Genomic DNA, 14,909 nt, shown 5'->3' on the forward strand with positions numbered 1-14,909 from the left:
TGACATGTATATAACATATAATATTTGATATGATATGCCAGATATATTTTGTAATCCTGCTTGATTCTGGAGCTTTTTATTCTTTCTTTCTACTGGAATGACGGAGAAAGCCTGTAATTATAATCATTGGCTGTTTTAATTATTTTTATGATATGAGCCTTGGTTTGAATAACTTTGCTTTTGATTAACGTAAAAACTTTGTGTTGAACACGCAAATTTATTACTAATTATCAAGTGCGTAAAATCATCTATAGAGTAGTTTTAAATATCCCACAACTCTCTTCGATCTTTTGCTACACCATCAAATCTCTCTCAATCAATCCACCCTCTCTTTCTCTCTCTCTCTCTCTTTCTCTCTCTCTCTCTCTCTCTCTCTTTCAATCTCTCTCCCTCTCTTCATCACCTCCCCTTTTTTTTTTTCTCTTTCACTTTTTCCCTTTCATTCCCTATTTCTCCCTCTCTATCTATCTAACAATCTATCTAATTTGAAAATTATACAAATTATCTGGCCACATTATATAACCTGGAAAACCGAAGGAAACAAAGAAAACAAAAACACAAAACGGCTGCAACTTTCATCCAAAACAACAGTGCTGGTTAGTGAAATTGTATGTGTATTTTTTTGGTGACCGAATTGGGTGTGTCACATACACTAGTATTCGCATTTTGACCAAAAAATGTTGGCAGATTTGCTGTCTATCTGGTTTTAAAAGTGATGTATTTATGTGTTTGTTTATTATTATTGGCTGAAGAAGAGTTTTGAGCCCGAAACGTTTTGTGCTTGGTATTTTGTTGTGGTTTGAAGCTGTTCTATTCATTATTATGGCTTGTAACAATATTGACTTTACTTTTTTTTTTTTATTTCTATATTTTTATTTTTATAGATAGATCTGCTCTAATCTCACTAATTATAGAAGAAGAAGAATATTGAATGCCATACACTCTGGTGAAAAAAAAAAAGAGAAATACTTAGGTCTTGACATGGTATTCTCATTTTTTTCTTCTTTAATTTCAGCTTACGTCTATATATTATTATTCCACTTACAACTTACATTTTTGTTAGTTTTATGAATATTTTTATGTTGTTGCCATCTTTACTTGGTCAGAGTCAGACATTGAGCAAGACACCTGGACTCGTGAGTAAGAGAAAAGGATTTCAAATGACCGCTTTTATGACGTTTGGTCTGCTTTGAAGACTTCAGAAAGAGAGAGTCAATATTTTTTTGTTTTTTTAAATTTCAAGACTATTGCAATTCACCAAATTAAAGATAAATTAAAATGTCACAGATATAATGAAAAATGACTCATAAATGACACTCGTATGTATCATGCTTTGTGTTTCAACCTCAAAGCGCTTCACAAAAACAGTTTAGCTTACGGGGCATTACATTCAAGACACTTGAAGTTTAGTTAAATCTCTCACAAAGCAAATTTCATATTGGTCGCGAATGAGGCCTAAGTAACACTTATATCTAAAACTTTCCCTTTAAACGTGGTTTTATTAAATATTTTTAAAAAATTTGCAGACATCACTGTTTTGACATGCGACTCAACAGTAAAGCTTGGCATATGCTTTTAAAATCAAAGGGAGACTACATATGACCAAGAGTTCCCAAACTTTGAATATAGTCAGCTTTGGATGGTTGCAAGGATTAAGGCCAAATTATTCTGTCCTGAGTGCTCAACAATGCCTTAATTTATCTTATAATATATCTTCTGTTTTGTAAAATTTAGGGTTACAGAACATCAATGTCGTTGGTTTCAGACCCTTCAACTCCAAAAATATGCATTTAAAAATAATTTTGGTCCAATTTCAGTCTTCAATTAATAATGCAATATGTTTATAGATATTGGGTAAAACTTTTCAAGGAAAATGCTTTATGCTGACTTGTGACAAAACGATTTGTGTCCATTGGACTGTTATATTGTCTTTAAAAAAAAATAAATCATGCCCTTCTGCCACGACATCATAAGATATTGTCGTCTAGGCATTCCATGAAGGAATATAGATAATTCACCAAACAAAATGTCTGATGTCAACAGGAATCACCCATGTTGTCCAAGTGAGCAAATTGGGGGGTTAATAATCTTGCCCAAGGGAAAAAAACAAAAGTGCCTGAAGTGTGGCTCGAACCCAGGACCTACCGGGTCACAGACAGTGCAATGCCTTAGTCACAGTGCAATGCCTTAACCACTCGCCCACTTCGCCTATTGTCTATAGTTGACAAGTTGAAGCGTTTGGAACTAACGAAAGCCACCGATATGTAAATAAATATTCATGCTCTCAAAATGCGTCATGCTTAAAATAACATAAATTATTTTTTTTTTCATTTTTAAACACCCCTTGCAACGTTCAATCTCTGCCTTCTACAATAAAACAAAAAATCGCGATTCGCAAAATTAATTTATTCATCTAAAAAACGTGAGCTTTTATATCGTGCAATATCCACTTAACATGCTCAAAGCACTTTACAAAGGCTCCCTGACCAATATCAACAGGTAACACATGTGAATGACACATGATATTGTTAGGCAATATTACAATATTTTTCCAACTGAGACAATGCTGTTAACAATCAGGTACTCATTTTATACCTGATACAGTGAGAGAATGTGAGTAAAGAGTCTATTCCAAAGACTTAATTATGCACGAGCAAGGCTCCAACCCAGGACCTTAGGATCCGAAAGCGAGTGTCATACCACAAGACCACATAGCCGCATGTATTGTACCAAGAACATTCTTTGTCATGAAAATCTTTTGCATGATTTCTGAGCCTTTTAACATAAATGCATGACTCAATGATAATCACAGTTGACAATGAGATGCACATTTATATTGAACATTGAACATTTTTCCACAGCTTTGCCATGCTCAATGCGCTTCACAGTGCTTTATTTATTTCCCCTGCTGGCCATAAGGGACCAAATTTCCATTCTATACAGAACAAGTTGCCTGTTAGGCATACTTTTATTTGTACTTTTACAATACTTGTCACTTCCAGTACTTATTTACTGCTTTCTCAAGTAGGTGAATATGTGTCTTACCCATAGACACAATATTTGGGTCATAGTTTTGCTATCATTGTCTTCCATCCAGCCACTGACTGTGCTGAACATTGCTTTACTATTCACTTGACATTGTGATGCTTGCCTATCAGTGCCACGATTGAATGCCGAATTTTACCTCAGATGAAGCAATAGGATTTTTGTACAAGATTGGCCCACATCAAATGTCATGTTCTTTCACATCTTTGATTATGGCGACCTCAGAGGAAATTTCATTCTTTTCTCAAGAGAATACTGAATATAATTCAAATGTTGCTGCTTGGAGCTCGAAGAAATAAAAAATAACAATAGTCAAATAAAATGGAAGCAACGCCACCTTCCCACCTCTAATTCATCTTTAGTATTTTATTCATCATGTTTTGTTGACAAAGGGGAAACCCAAAACAACCACATCCTTTGTCTTCGTCAATTAAATTTAAGCTTTCATACCATTTTTTCTCAAGAGCAGATAAAAAAAAAAAAACAAGAACGGATTAAAGTTTAAACCAATTATTTGGTTTAGATGAATCTAAAATTTTAAATTTTAATCATTATCCCCCCCCCCCCCCCCCCCCCCACTTCTCAAAGAAAAGTAATTGAACAAAAAATATATAAAAATTCAACAAACATGTGCTTTTTCTCTAATGCTACATCTCCATCCTGTATTTATGGATGTCAAATAATGCACATTCCCTCCCCCCCCCCCCCCCCCCACCCGTATACAGAGCTTTTGACATTGGAGGAACATTTATGGAATGTATTTTCACATAATGTACCATGCTCAGTGCACTTTACAACTTATTTTTTGAATTTATCCTCTTGGTGCTTGTTCAGCACATAAGGCTGAAGTGCGCTTTACAATGCTTCATTTATTCCCTGAACAGGCCACATAAAACTCCCATTTCCATTTCATACAGTACAATTCACTATTTAGGGTTGGTTTGTTTTTGTTTCCTTTTTTTGTTTTTTTTTTTTTTTGTATCAGCTTCTTACAATGTTACAATTATCCATCACCACTGTCTACAACCAGATTCTCATTCACACCCTAGTCGACTGGGGTAACACATGTAAAGTGTCTTACCCAAGGACATAATGCAAAGGCCAGCGTTTGCTATCATTTTCAACTGTTTGGTCAATGACCATGCTCAACAATGCTTGAATTTGTTACAAACTGAGACACGGTAGCCCTGGGCCACCGATGTTTATTCAGAGTTCTAAAGTTTGAAAGACCTAAAAACAGTTGTCCACCATCCTCTGGAATTGTGCTTGTTAATGATAAAGTACTTTTTGCCAGGTTAGAAATAAACCTTGCCACCTAATTACTGCTTGGTGGAGTGGTTGGATTATTTCCCAACATTGCTTATTTATATTTTGATTAAATTCTCTGACAATTGTGCTATTGCCCCAATCCCCTCCTTCTCCCACCCGTTTCTATAATTTTCTCAATTCACCAAATCCGAAACAAAGAATCCCCCCCCCCCCAAGAAAAAAAAATGCAATAACGAAGAAAAAAACATGTAAAGACAGAGAAAAAATAAAAACAACCTACAGATAATACATTCATTTTTATACTTTTGCAACTGTATGTGTTGTGTAGTTGTCCTTCAGAGCCATGAGGCCCATGGAGCCGGAGTTTATCCCTGTTTCTATAGCGTGAAACAGACACTAGCAATTGCTTGCTATCCTTTGGACAGGACGCTAGTCTATCGCAATGTACTTTCCACCATATCTAACAGAATCAGCTACCCATTCACTGCTGAGTGGACAGGGGGGGTCAGAAAAAAATCTCAACTGCACCTGGGATCGATCTTGTGAAGCGAGTACTCTACCAACTGAGCTATCAGGACCTCCAAGTAGTGTGTAGGGTTTCATTATTTTTTGCTATTGACCTTTTTTTTATTTTAAATGTAGTCATTTGAAAATTGTGATATTATGTCGTTTTGTTGGGATTTTTATTTAAAGCAGATCTTTCAATTTCATTAATCCATTAAAATAATTTTGAAAGATAACGTCAATTTTTCTTTTTGTGACGTGATTATATGATTTGTAAATGAAACCTTTTAAATTTATGTCAGTTTTCACGTAACACCATATATAGTTTTCACATAACACCATGTATTGCGAATAAGAAAAACTTTACTTGAGAAAAGAGCACATCTATGTCTTCACATACAAAAACCTATCATGATTTTAAAAGAGAAAAAAAAAGACAGACACCTGTATACACAACAGAATATTTATACAATTTCTCTCTCTCTCTCTCTCTCTCTCTCTCTCTCTCTCTCTCTCTCTCTCTCTCTCTCTCTCTCTCTCTCCTTCCCTCTCTCTCTCTCTCTCTATCTCTCTCCCTCCCTCTCTCTCTCCCTCTCTCTCTCCCCCTCTCTCTCTCCCCCTCTCTCTCTCTCTCCCTCCCTCCCTCCCTCTTTCCCTCCTTCCCTCCCTGCCACCTCTTTCTCTTTCTCCCAATATTTTTCCCTATCACTCCTGTCTGAGAAAACACAAAATTGTCAACAAAAAAACAACTCTGAAAACGACCAGTTGTTGATTTGTTTTGACTCGTTTCTTTTTCTATTCCTTTCTTTTGTTAATTTCAGTGACAGTTCTAATCGCCCATTAAAAAAAATGATAAGATGAATGACTGTATCGTAAACACCGTAAACACACCAATTTTGAACACGTTTTCACTTGTTCCTCTCCCTCCTCCCAGGACAACACGGTCAAACAGAACCTGATCCGCTGTGCTGACTTGATAGCCAAAGCCCTGCATCCAGACCACTTGGAGATGGAATACAAATTTACCGTGAGAGGGGAATTCCTGGTTCACATGCAGGTATAATAATAATAATAATAATAATAATGATAATAATAATAATAATAATAATAATAGATCTTTATTGTCCATAAATATGGCAATTTGTCATTTAGTTACACTTGTTATAACGTTAAACGATAACTGTAACATTGAACAGATATTTCACTCCTACTTATTTTTCTCTCTCTCTCTCTCTCTCTCTCTCTCTCTCTCTCTCTCTCTCTCTCTCTCTCTCTCTCTCTCTTCCTCTCTTTCTTTCACACGTGCGATATACACAACATAAACATATTCATTTCGTTTTCAATTTGTATGCCATAATGTCTGACCTATATGATAATGTCTGACCATACCAAAAATAAAGTTTTAAAGATCAGATTATGCCAGTTGACCTAAAACTTTTTGGGGACAAAAGTCATAGTTTGAACCGTTAGAATTCCTCTCATAAGGGTTACACATGTTTATAGGTTGTTATTGTTGTTGTTGTTGTTGTTGTAAATAGTATTAGTGTTATTATTATCATTATTGTTGATATGCTGTTGTTATTGTTGACATTATTATTATTATTATTATTATTATTATTATTATCATTTTCATCATCATCATCATAGCATTCGATATTGTGGTGTGAATTTTATTATATAGAGTAGTAACATCAGTAATTTTAACCTAATCAACACACTATTTTTTTCTTTTCTTTTCAGAACTACATGAAGGCAGAACCAACGGGTTTCCTGGGTACGGAGACGCGTTGCCTCATCATGGACACATGCACGGCCTTGATGTATCCTATACATTGTTTTCTCAGGGTTGACTTTTGTCTTTAGAAAACACAGTGGTGACCCATGACCTCGATACGGTCTTGTGTCAGGGAGATTTAGATGCTGGGTTTTTGTTGTTGTTTGTTTTGTTTGTTATATTTAGGAGGACGAAATGAAAGGGAGAGAGGCAGAGGAGGAGGAGATGATGTTGATGATGGTGACTTTGTTATCTATTCATTTAGCTATCAAAGACTTCACAATCAAAGTGAAAAAAAACGCAAACCACAAAAATGAATATAATACATTCAAAAGAAAAGAGCTCAATAATAAACACAGTATGTTTTTGGATCAAAACCCTTCTTCAGCCAATAACGAAAACAGTTGAAACATTAGTAAATCACGTTCAATCCAGACATTAGTTTTTGAAGTTTTTATATAATTATTTTTGCACATGACTTTTTACAGTCCAATGGCTTCAAGCAGCTTTATATTAATGAATTTGTGGTCTAGTGGTATGATACTCGGCTTTGGATCAGAAGGTCCTGGGTTCCGGTCATGCTCTGAGCAGTTGAGTCCTTGGAAAAGGCTCTTTACTCACATTCTATCACCGTTTTCAGGTGTAAAATGACTACCTGGCCAATAACAGCATTGTCTCTGTTGAAAAAATATATTGTGTTATTATTATTGCCTTACAGACGTCATGTCTTGTCCTATGTGTTATGAGTTGCTGTTGGCAAGGGACCCCTTGTGAAGTGCTTTGAGCATGTTTAGAGGATATTGCGCTATATAAAAGCTCAGCTTTAAATATTTAATAAATATTTTTTAAGTCTTTGGTTTACACCACTTGTATTTCCTGTACCACACTTTGTTCTTGTTCAATCCTTAACCCATTGATCAAAGCAAACTGGAGCCTCAACTGACAGAAGCCGAGGTTTTTGATTTAATCCAGAGTTGTACGGATAGTCTGTTTCCACTTCCTGCCAATGGTCTGCTGCAGACACGGAAGAAGGAAGCGAATCCAGAGGAGGTCAAGGAAATGGAGGTGATGCTGGAGAACGTCTTCAACGCCTTCTACAACATTCTCAAGGAGATTCTCATCAAGGACTGTACGCCCGGAGCTCTGGAAAGCATTTTCAAGGTTGGATTCTTTATTCTTTATTCTTTATCTTCTGTTTTTCTTTAACATTTTTTAACCTTTCTATAAATCTGCTCTTAATATACAGTCATGTCTCTCCAATCTGAACACCTCCGTTCCTAGCATTTTGTCCGGATTACGTCTACCTTCTACGTCATGGCACAGGACTGAAGGGCTAGAGCTCAGGTCGTTGCTGGTTCGGATAAGTAAGGAAGTAAGTATGTCCAGATTACAGAGAAATACGGATAGTGGAATCTGTCCTCAATATGTACAAATAAAGAGAGAGAAAAATCCGTCCTCAAGCAACCTGTCCAGATAATCTCTTCTATCCCCTATATTATCTGTTTTCCAACATTCCTTTTGTCTTCGTCTTGGAACGGGATTACTAGGTTTTGTCCTGGCCCTGGCCGGATACCCTAGCTGGAAGGGAAACAGTCAAATGTATAGTCAGTTTGCTTTGACAAATAGAAGGGTTCAAATAGGGAACAGATGTATATTCCAAGAGCGTACCATCAGTGTACTTAGTTTGTGATCACCTAAAAGTCTCATCCAGAGTGTGGAGTTTCGGATTAGAGAGACGTGACTGTATATTTAAATAAAATCCAAGGATTACTATACTGGAAAGGATTGACATGTGGAATCTTCAGCCCCCGCTAGTGGGGGCCATTGGTTGGATAACGATTTCAAGCAAAACTACTACTTTTCTGCCTTGGTACAATTTCCTTGAATGCGCAATAATTGATTCTGTTCTTATAATTTCGGTACTTTATAAGAAATTGGTTAATTGGCGACCATAAGTTTTAAATAATATTTCTTATATCTTGAATGATATGAAAATATATAAAAAGTAGTGAACTATCAACAATTTTACTGGAAAGTATGAACTATTTTTTATGACGCCCTCTTACAAATTGAGTGATTGGGTATGTTTTCATTTTTTAAAATCGAAAGTACGAATCTGCTTTCAATTGCTTTTAATAACTAGATAGATCTATGGCTAATTTATCGAACCAGAATCTTTGAAAAGTGGTAAGTACCAATAATAATTGCGTAATAATTATTATTTAAGAAATGTTTAGAATTAGCATCTGGCTGTAGTTCCTGTGTTGTCGTGCTTGCTCTGTCGAGTCGCACAGATTCAGATATTGATATGGTGATCAGACTGAGATCCTGATTCGGATTTGTTTCTTATTTTATTATGGCTTGTGGCTTTATAGTTATATCTTTTTTTTTCTATATGGTTAACTGATAAATATTGACTTTATTGTATTAGTCTAGTGTATAAGTCTAGAGGGCCCTTTGCTCGTCACGTCAACTTCACAACTTGAACTTGAACAGTTGCTAGATAGATAGTAGCCATTGCTATTGCTAGATAGCTAGACTAGAACTAGAATAGTTAGTGGGTCTGATATTACCATATATGATGGAACTTGGACTCTGAATATATAGTTATGCCCATTACATGGATCTGGTGTTGCTGATATGACTGTCAATGGTATGGGACTAGTACTCTGAATATATATAGTTTTGCCTCATTGATCAAAATGATTTGAGTCTGAGATGTTACTGTTACAACAGTTACACTCACCCAACTCAATCACTCTAATTATCTCTGTGACTATGGGAGGGAATTATGGATCCATTGACTGAAAGGATTGTACTAGTAGTCTGAATATATAGTTTTGTCTCAATGATCTGAGAAGTAACTCTATTAATTAACTCTTGACTACATGGAAGGGAACTATGGATCTGATTCTGATGCTACTCATTGACTGTGAGGAATGAACTATAGTATAGTAGTCAGATTTTTTATGAATGGCGCATATTTTTCTAGTTTTTCTCAGATGTCCTTCTATCAAAAGTTGTAAAACTTTGTGTCAACCTCCGAATCAATTTCTATTAACTGAATAAACATTTTGGCCCGTATTGTGATGCCATATCACAAAAAAGATTTCTTCTTCACGACCTATAAAAATCTACTTAAAAACCCCTGTCATAAAATTAGAGATTTTACTCTGCTAAAAATGTAAACATTTTCGCACCACAAAGTGAGATGAATTCATCGTTTTTCAAAATAATCTTGTGACACGGTAGTTCCGGCTAGTGGTTATGAGTTCATATCATACTTTTTTCCGAATAAAAGCAACACACATTAACTGTTATAAAGTAACAACTAATGTAGTTTGCATCCCATTTTGACTTTGTAATTTATTGCTTTTTATTTACATCACGTCACAATTACCGAAGACTGATATGAATCTCTAGCTTTAACTCATTTGAACTAGTGATTAAATACTCAAAATTGTCAAATTAACAATGAACGTTTATATTTAACTTTGAAAAATTGTATCTATGCATGAACGTTTCACACAGCATTTTAAGTTTTCTTTTAAACCTATAAGCTCTTAAACAATACGATATGGTACGGAATCTCTATCGGTTCTTCTCTCGTAAGTCTGCGAAAAGAAGTCCACTTTTATCTATCGATAAGTCATTAATTAAAGAGGACAGCTATGGAATTGGAATTTCACAATCAACCCTCAGTTTGCATGTTATTGTTGTTGAACACAAGCACATATTTGTGGAAACATTGTATCATAAATTGATGAATTTCTACTTTTGACTGGTCTACATTAAATTTATGTAATCCTCTTTGGCATAAAGAACAAGCTATTTCTCAAAAATTTGAAATCAAAATAATGTTGGAAGCGCGTAATGTTCACTTTCATTTGTATCCATCAATAACGTATATTGATTGTTATAAAATGTAAACATGTCTGTCGTTCCTTCATATTCGGATTCTGTACGAACATCATATAAGTTTCAATTAACCGAACATTCCATTTTAAGAAATTCTTTCAAAATGGATAAGCGGAAAATCATATTTTTGACACTATAATCATATTTAGATTCCAATACTTACTAGTTATCGATTTTAATATAGCTGTAATAAGTGAAATTCTTTCCTATTGTTTTAAAATTCGTGAAAAAATATATTTTACTAGGACAAAATGATCAAGAGGTTCATACAAATTTTTGCAGCTGTACATTTGATTGTGAACAGCTGAGAAAAAGAAGACTAAGGTGCGCCCCTTATTAAAAATCCGACTATTGTATCCCTTAGTAGATATTTTGGTATTCATCTTTTTCTTTGGATCATCCTCCGCAGATTACCTCCCTTTGTTGATATTTTACATCTCCTTTCCCCTTCATCTAATTGTTCACCTTCATCTTCATCATCATTTTACATGTACATTCATTAATCAAGCTTCTAAAGAAATCATCCTGAATCAATCACTATAAGGTCAGTTTTTAGAATATCTAACTACTCATCCTTTCCGTTTCTTGGCTACTCTTATTCACTGCTGATAATAATAATCATTAAATATTTTTTTGGATCCAGAAGTCACATTCACTCTCTAAAAAGGTAGATCTTGCCATATAATAATGCCCCTGCTGTTATTTTGGTGTAAATTTTCTCTATTTTTTGTTGGCCCCCACTAGCGTTGCCTGAAGATTCCATATGATTGTCCTTTCAGTATAGTTGTCCTTGATAAAATCCTACACTTATCCAGGCCAGTCCATCAATGAAATAAGAAAATATAAAATGTCAGATTTTCAAATGTAACATCTTGTAATACAGCATTTGTTTCTTTACATATTGTCAGAAGTGGAGATGTGATTGTCAGATTTCAAAATGTAACAGCTTTGTATGATTGTCAGATTTCAAAATATAACATTAAGCTTTGTATGATTGTCACATTTCAAAATGTAACAACTTTGTATGATTGTCAGATTTAAAAAATGTAACATCTTTATGTGACTGCCACATTTCAAAATGTAACATCTTTGTATGATTGTCACATTTCAAAATGTAACATCTTGGTATGGTTGTCACATTTAAAAATAAAATGTAACATCTTTGTTTGATTGCCACATTTCAAAATGTAACATCTTTGTATGGTTGTCACATTTCAAAATGTCACATCCTTTATTCCAGCATTTGGTTCCTTACATCGTGTCAGAAGTGGAGGTTGGCAGACAGAGAGCCCTCAAGACCTGGTTGGTTGTGCTGCAGTTTTACTTTGAACACATGCAAGTTCAGGTATGTATTTCCTATATGGGATATGTGATAGTATAAGCACATTAATAAAGCACTTTTCCATGCTTTTCAACTAAATATCGTGCGGCTACGTGGTCTTGTGGTATGACACTCGCCTTTGGGCATACCCGAACTCGCAGAGCATCTAGTTGAACGGTGTGTGGTGACGAAGCTTCCGGGTGGGTTTGCGACGGTGCACGAGTGCGGTACGGAATTTACTGATTGGGTCAATCATCATATAGTAGTGTGAGCACCATTAGAAGCTGTTGCTGCCTTTGGACTGGAAGGTTTAAAGTTTGAATCCAGGTTTGATCTGATTTCAGGCTGGATGTCATTCACCTAGCCACTCATGGTGTATGATTCTGGGGTGATCTAGATGCCAAAAAAATGGAATTTATTGTGAAAAATAAGAATCATGGGTTAAGTTGATATTTTAATGAGGGCAAAGGGCATACTTTCGGAAAGCAACAACAGCTAAAATCCTATTGGTCTTTTCATTTTGGCTCTCTGACATCTGTGTATTTTTACATATTTTAATACAGGGTAATGTAAATGTTGCCGCTTGAAGCTCGAAGAAGTAAATAACAATATGAAATTGAATGTTAGCTTCAATTTAAGAAACGAAAACAGATAAAATCAATGTTTTTGTTTATTCATCTTTACGGCAATACCACATTATCTCATTTTTCTGTCGTGTTTCATTCATTCTGTGTTGTTGATAAAAGGGAAACCTGAAACATCCATTTTGTCAGTTATCGTATATTAAATTGAAGCTTACATTCAATTTCACATTGTTACATATTTTAATACAGAAGCTTTAGAGAACATTTAACAAAGAGAAATGGACAGTTTATGACATTTTGGTGTCGGAAATTAAACACCTAAACAAAATATATATAGAAAAATAAGCTTCTTTGAAAAAAAAATTTTTAAATATAAATAAAGAAATTTAATCAAATTCAACTGTACACTTCATGTTTTTCTGTTGTAACCCCAGGAACCCACGAATCTAGAGAATGAAGGCATCTTTGTGGGTCGTCTGATTCCACGATGTACAGACCCCGTCACTGACATCAGACAACTGGCCTTAGACTGTATACACATGTTGTTGAAAATAGCCAGGAAATCCGAGGGTAAGTTTTCTAGCTCCTATGTCATATTTCACCCCTTACTCTCATACTATTTTTTTTTCACCTAACCTCCTAATATCACAAACCCTCTTAATACTCCTCTTTCACATATTCATCTCTTGTCCTAATCATTTTCCTCATTCTCCTCTTCTTCCTACACCATCCTATTTCAGTCTTCTCTTCCTTCTCAATTTTCTCCTCCTCTTCTACTTCTTCTTCTACTTCCTCCTCCTTCCTTCCTACCCCTCTTCTTCCTCCTCCTCTACCTCTTTCTCCCTCTCCTCTTTCTTCCTTATCATCTTCCTCCTTCCCTTCCTCCTCCTCCTCCTCCTCTTCCTTCTCCTTCCTTCTCCTCCTCCTCCTCCTCTTCCTCCTCCTTCTCCTCCTCCCCTATTTTTTACCTCATACAGCCATAGTCCTCCTACTCTCATGTAAAGAGATGGCAAAGCGATTCATCTCAGGGATAAAAGATCACAGGTTCAAATCTCTGAGTAATGAACTAAAAGGAAAGATTGTTGTGAATCAAGGTATATTATCGTGTGTTGTGTGGTCTAGTGGCACGACACTCGCTTTTTAACTGGAAGGTCCCTGGTTCGAGACTCATTCAGTGGATGTTTCATTGTATAAAAACTGATTCTTTTTTTGTTGGTTTTTTTTTTTTTTTGATATTAGGAGACGAATCGAAGAAAGTGGACAACCACATCAATGCCCTCCCAACACTGAAGGAACGATTGAAGAAAGTCGATGCCACTGTTTTGTTTAGTGTTGTCAACGATCTCTCCAAGGTAACAGAAAATGATCATAGGACGAAAAAAAATGTCCAAATTCTATTTTTTTTTCCTTCAATGAACTCCAATTTTCTGATAACTGATAAATTAAATTAATTCTGTTTTTAAAATTATTTTTATTAATTTAGCATTTTGTCTGCTGGAGCTGGCTGCTGATATTAATTCAATGATGCTAATTGGTTGCCAGGTAATATGAGATTAAGACAGTGATGCTATTGTGTTGCCAGATAATATGAGATTAATACAATGATGCTAATTTGTTGCCAGGTAATTTGAGATTAATACAATGATGCTATTGTCTTGCCAGGTCACATGAGATTAAATCAATGATGCAAATTTGTTGCAAAGTAATACGAGATTAATTCAATGACATTCATTTGTTGCCAGATAATATGAGATTAATTCAGGGGTGCTAATTGGGGGACAGCGTGGCTCAGCGGTACGGTCTTTGCTTCGTACCCGAAAGGTACCGAGTTCGATCACCCGCAGCTGCGCTGTGTGGCCTTGAGCAAGTCACCTCGCCCTAGCTCACTTTGTGGCGCTGCTCTGCGGCTGACGCCTAGGTTATTCCAGTCTTCCCTTGGAATAGACCCTAAAGACAAATTTCCCCATGGAATTGAATAAAGGGAATTTTATTATTTATTATTATATAATTTGTTGCCAGGTAATTGCCAAAAAGATTCCTTCCGACCACCTCGTGCCCTTACTGGAGACATTACAACAAGGTCTGGTGGACCTCCAGGACCACAGTTCATCTGGTGCTTGTGTTGTCCTCAACGGTGTCATCAAATTGAGGGGCGGTGAAATCAGGAAACATGTCAGTTGCATTTTATTCTGCTTGCTTTGGCATTTGGCTTATTATGGTTTATACTTTTTTTTTCAAATGTATTTATTTATTTATTCATTGATTCATTCATTTTTTTATTTTTTTATTTATTTATTTATTTATTTATTTATTTATTTATTTATTTATTTATTTATTTATTTATTTTATTTATTACTTTCTTTTTTTTAAAATTATTCAGACTTTAATGGGGTTTTTTTTTTTTTTTTTTTTTTTGGAAGAGGGCGATGTTTGTTTTGTTTTGTGTTATATTTGTGCTTGACTTTTTTTCCCCTTTTTTTCCGGGGGAATGGGA

The 14,909-nt window shown here is 35.3% G+C and overlaps 1 protein-coding gene across 13 annotated transcripts in view; it reads left to right on the top strand.

Annotated features, from left to right (window-relative positions):
* The window catches only part of LOC144977357 (maestro heat-like repeat-containing protein family member 1), a 65,351-nt gene that overhangs the window by 36,456 nt on the left and 13,986 nt on the right, over positions 1-14,909 (top strand). For all 13 annotated transcript variants that reach the window (XM_078922461.1, XM_078922464.1, XM_078922463.1 and 10 more), the window contains 7 exons: positions 5,753-5,875; positions 6,559-6,638; positions 7,516-7,753; positions 11,751-11,855; positions 12,850-12,985; positions 13,655-13,767; positions 14,435-14,587. In XM_078922461.1, the coding sequence (XP_078778587.1) occupies positions 5,753-5,875; positions 6,559-6,638; positions 7,516-7,753; positions 11,751-11,855; positions 12,850-12,985; positions 13,655-13,767; positions 14,435-14,587 (948 nt within the window). The remainder of the gene's footprint in view (positions 1-5,752; positions 5,876-6,558; positions 6,639-7,515; positions 7,754-11,750; positions 11,856-12,849; positions 12,986-13,654; positions 13,768-14,434; positions 14,588-14,909) is intronic.

The sequence above is a fragment of the Berghia stephanieae genome, chromosome 7, assembly GCF_034508935.2.
Source record: "Berghia stephanieae isolate SIO BIC M18660-M18661 chromosome 7, UCSD_Bste_1.3, whole genome shotgun sequence".
Lineage (NCBI taxonomy): Eukaryota > Metazoa > Mollusca > Gastropoda > Nudibranchia > Aeolidiidae > Berghia > Berghia stephanieae.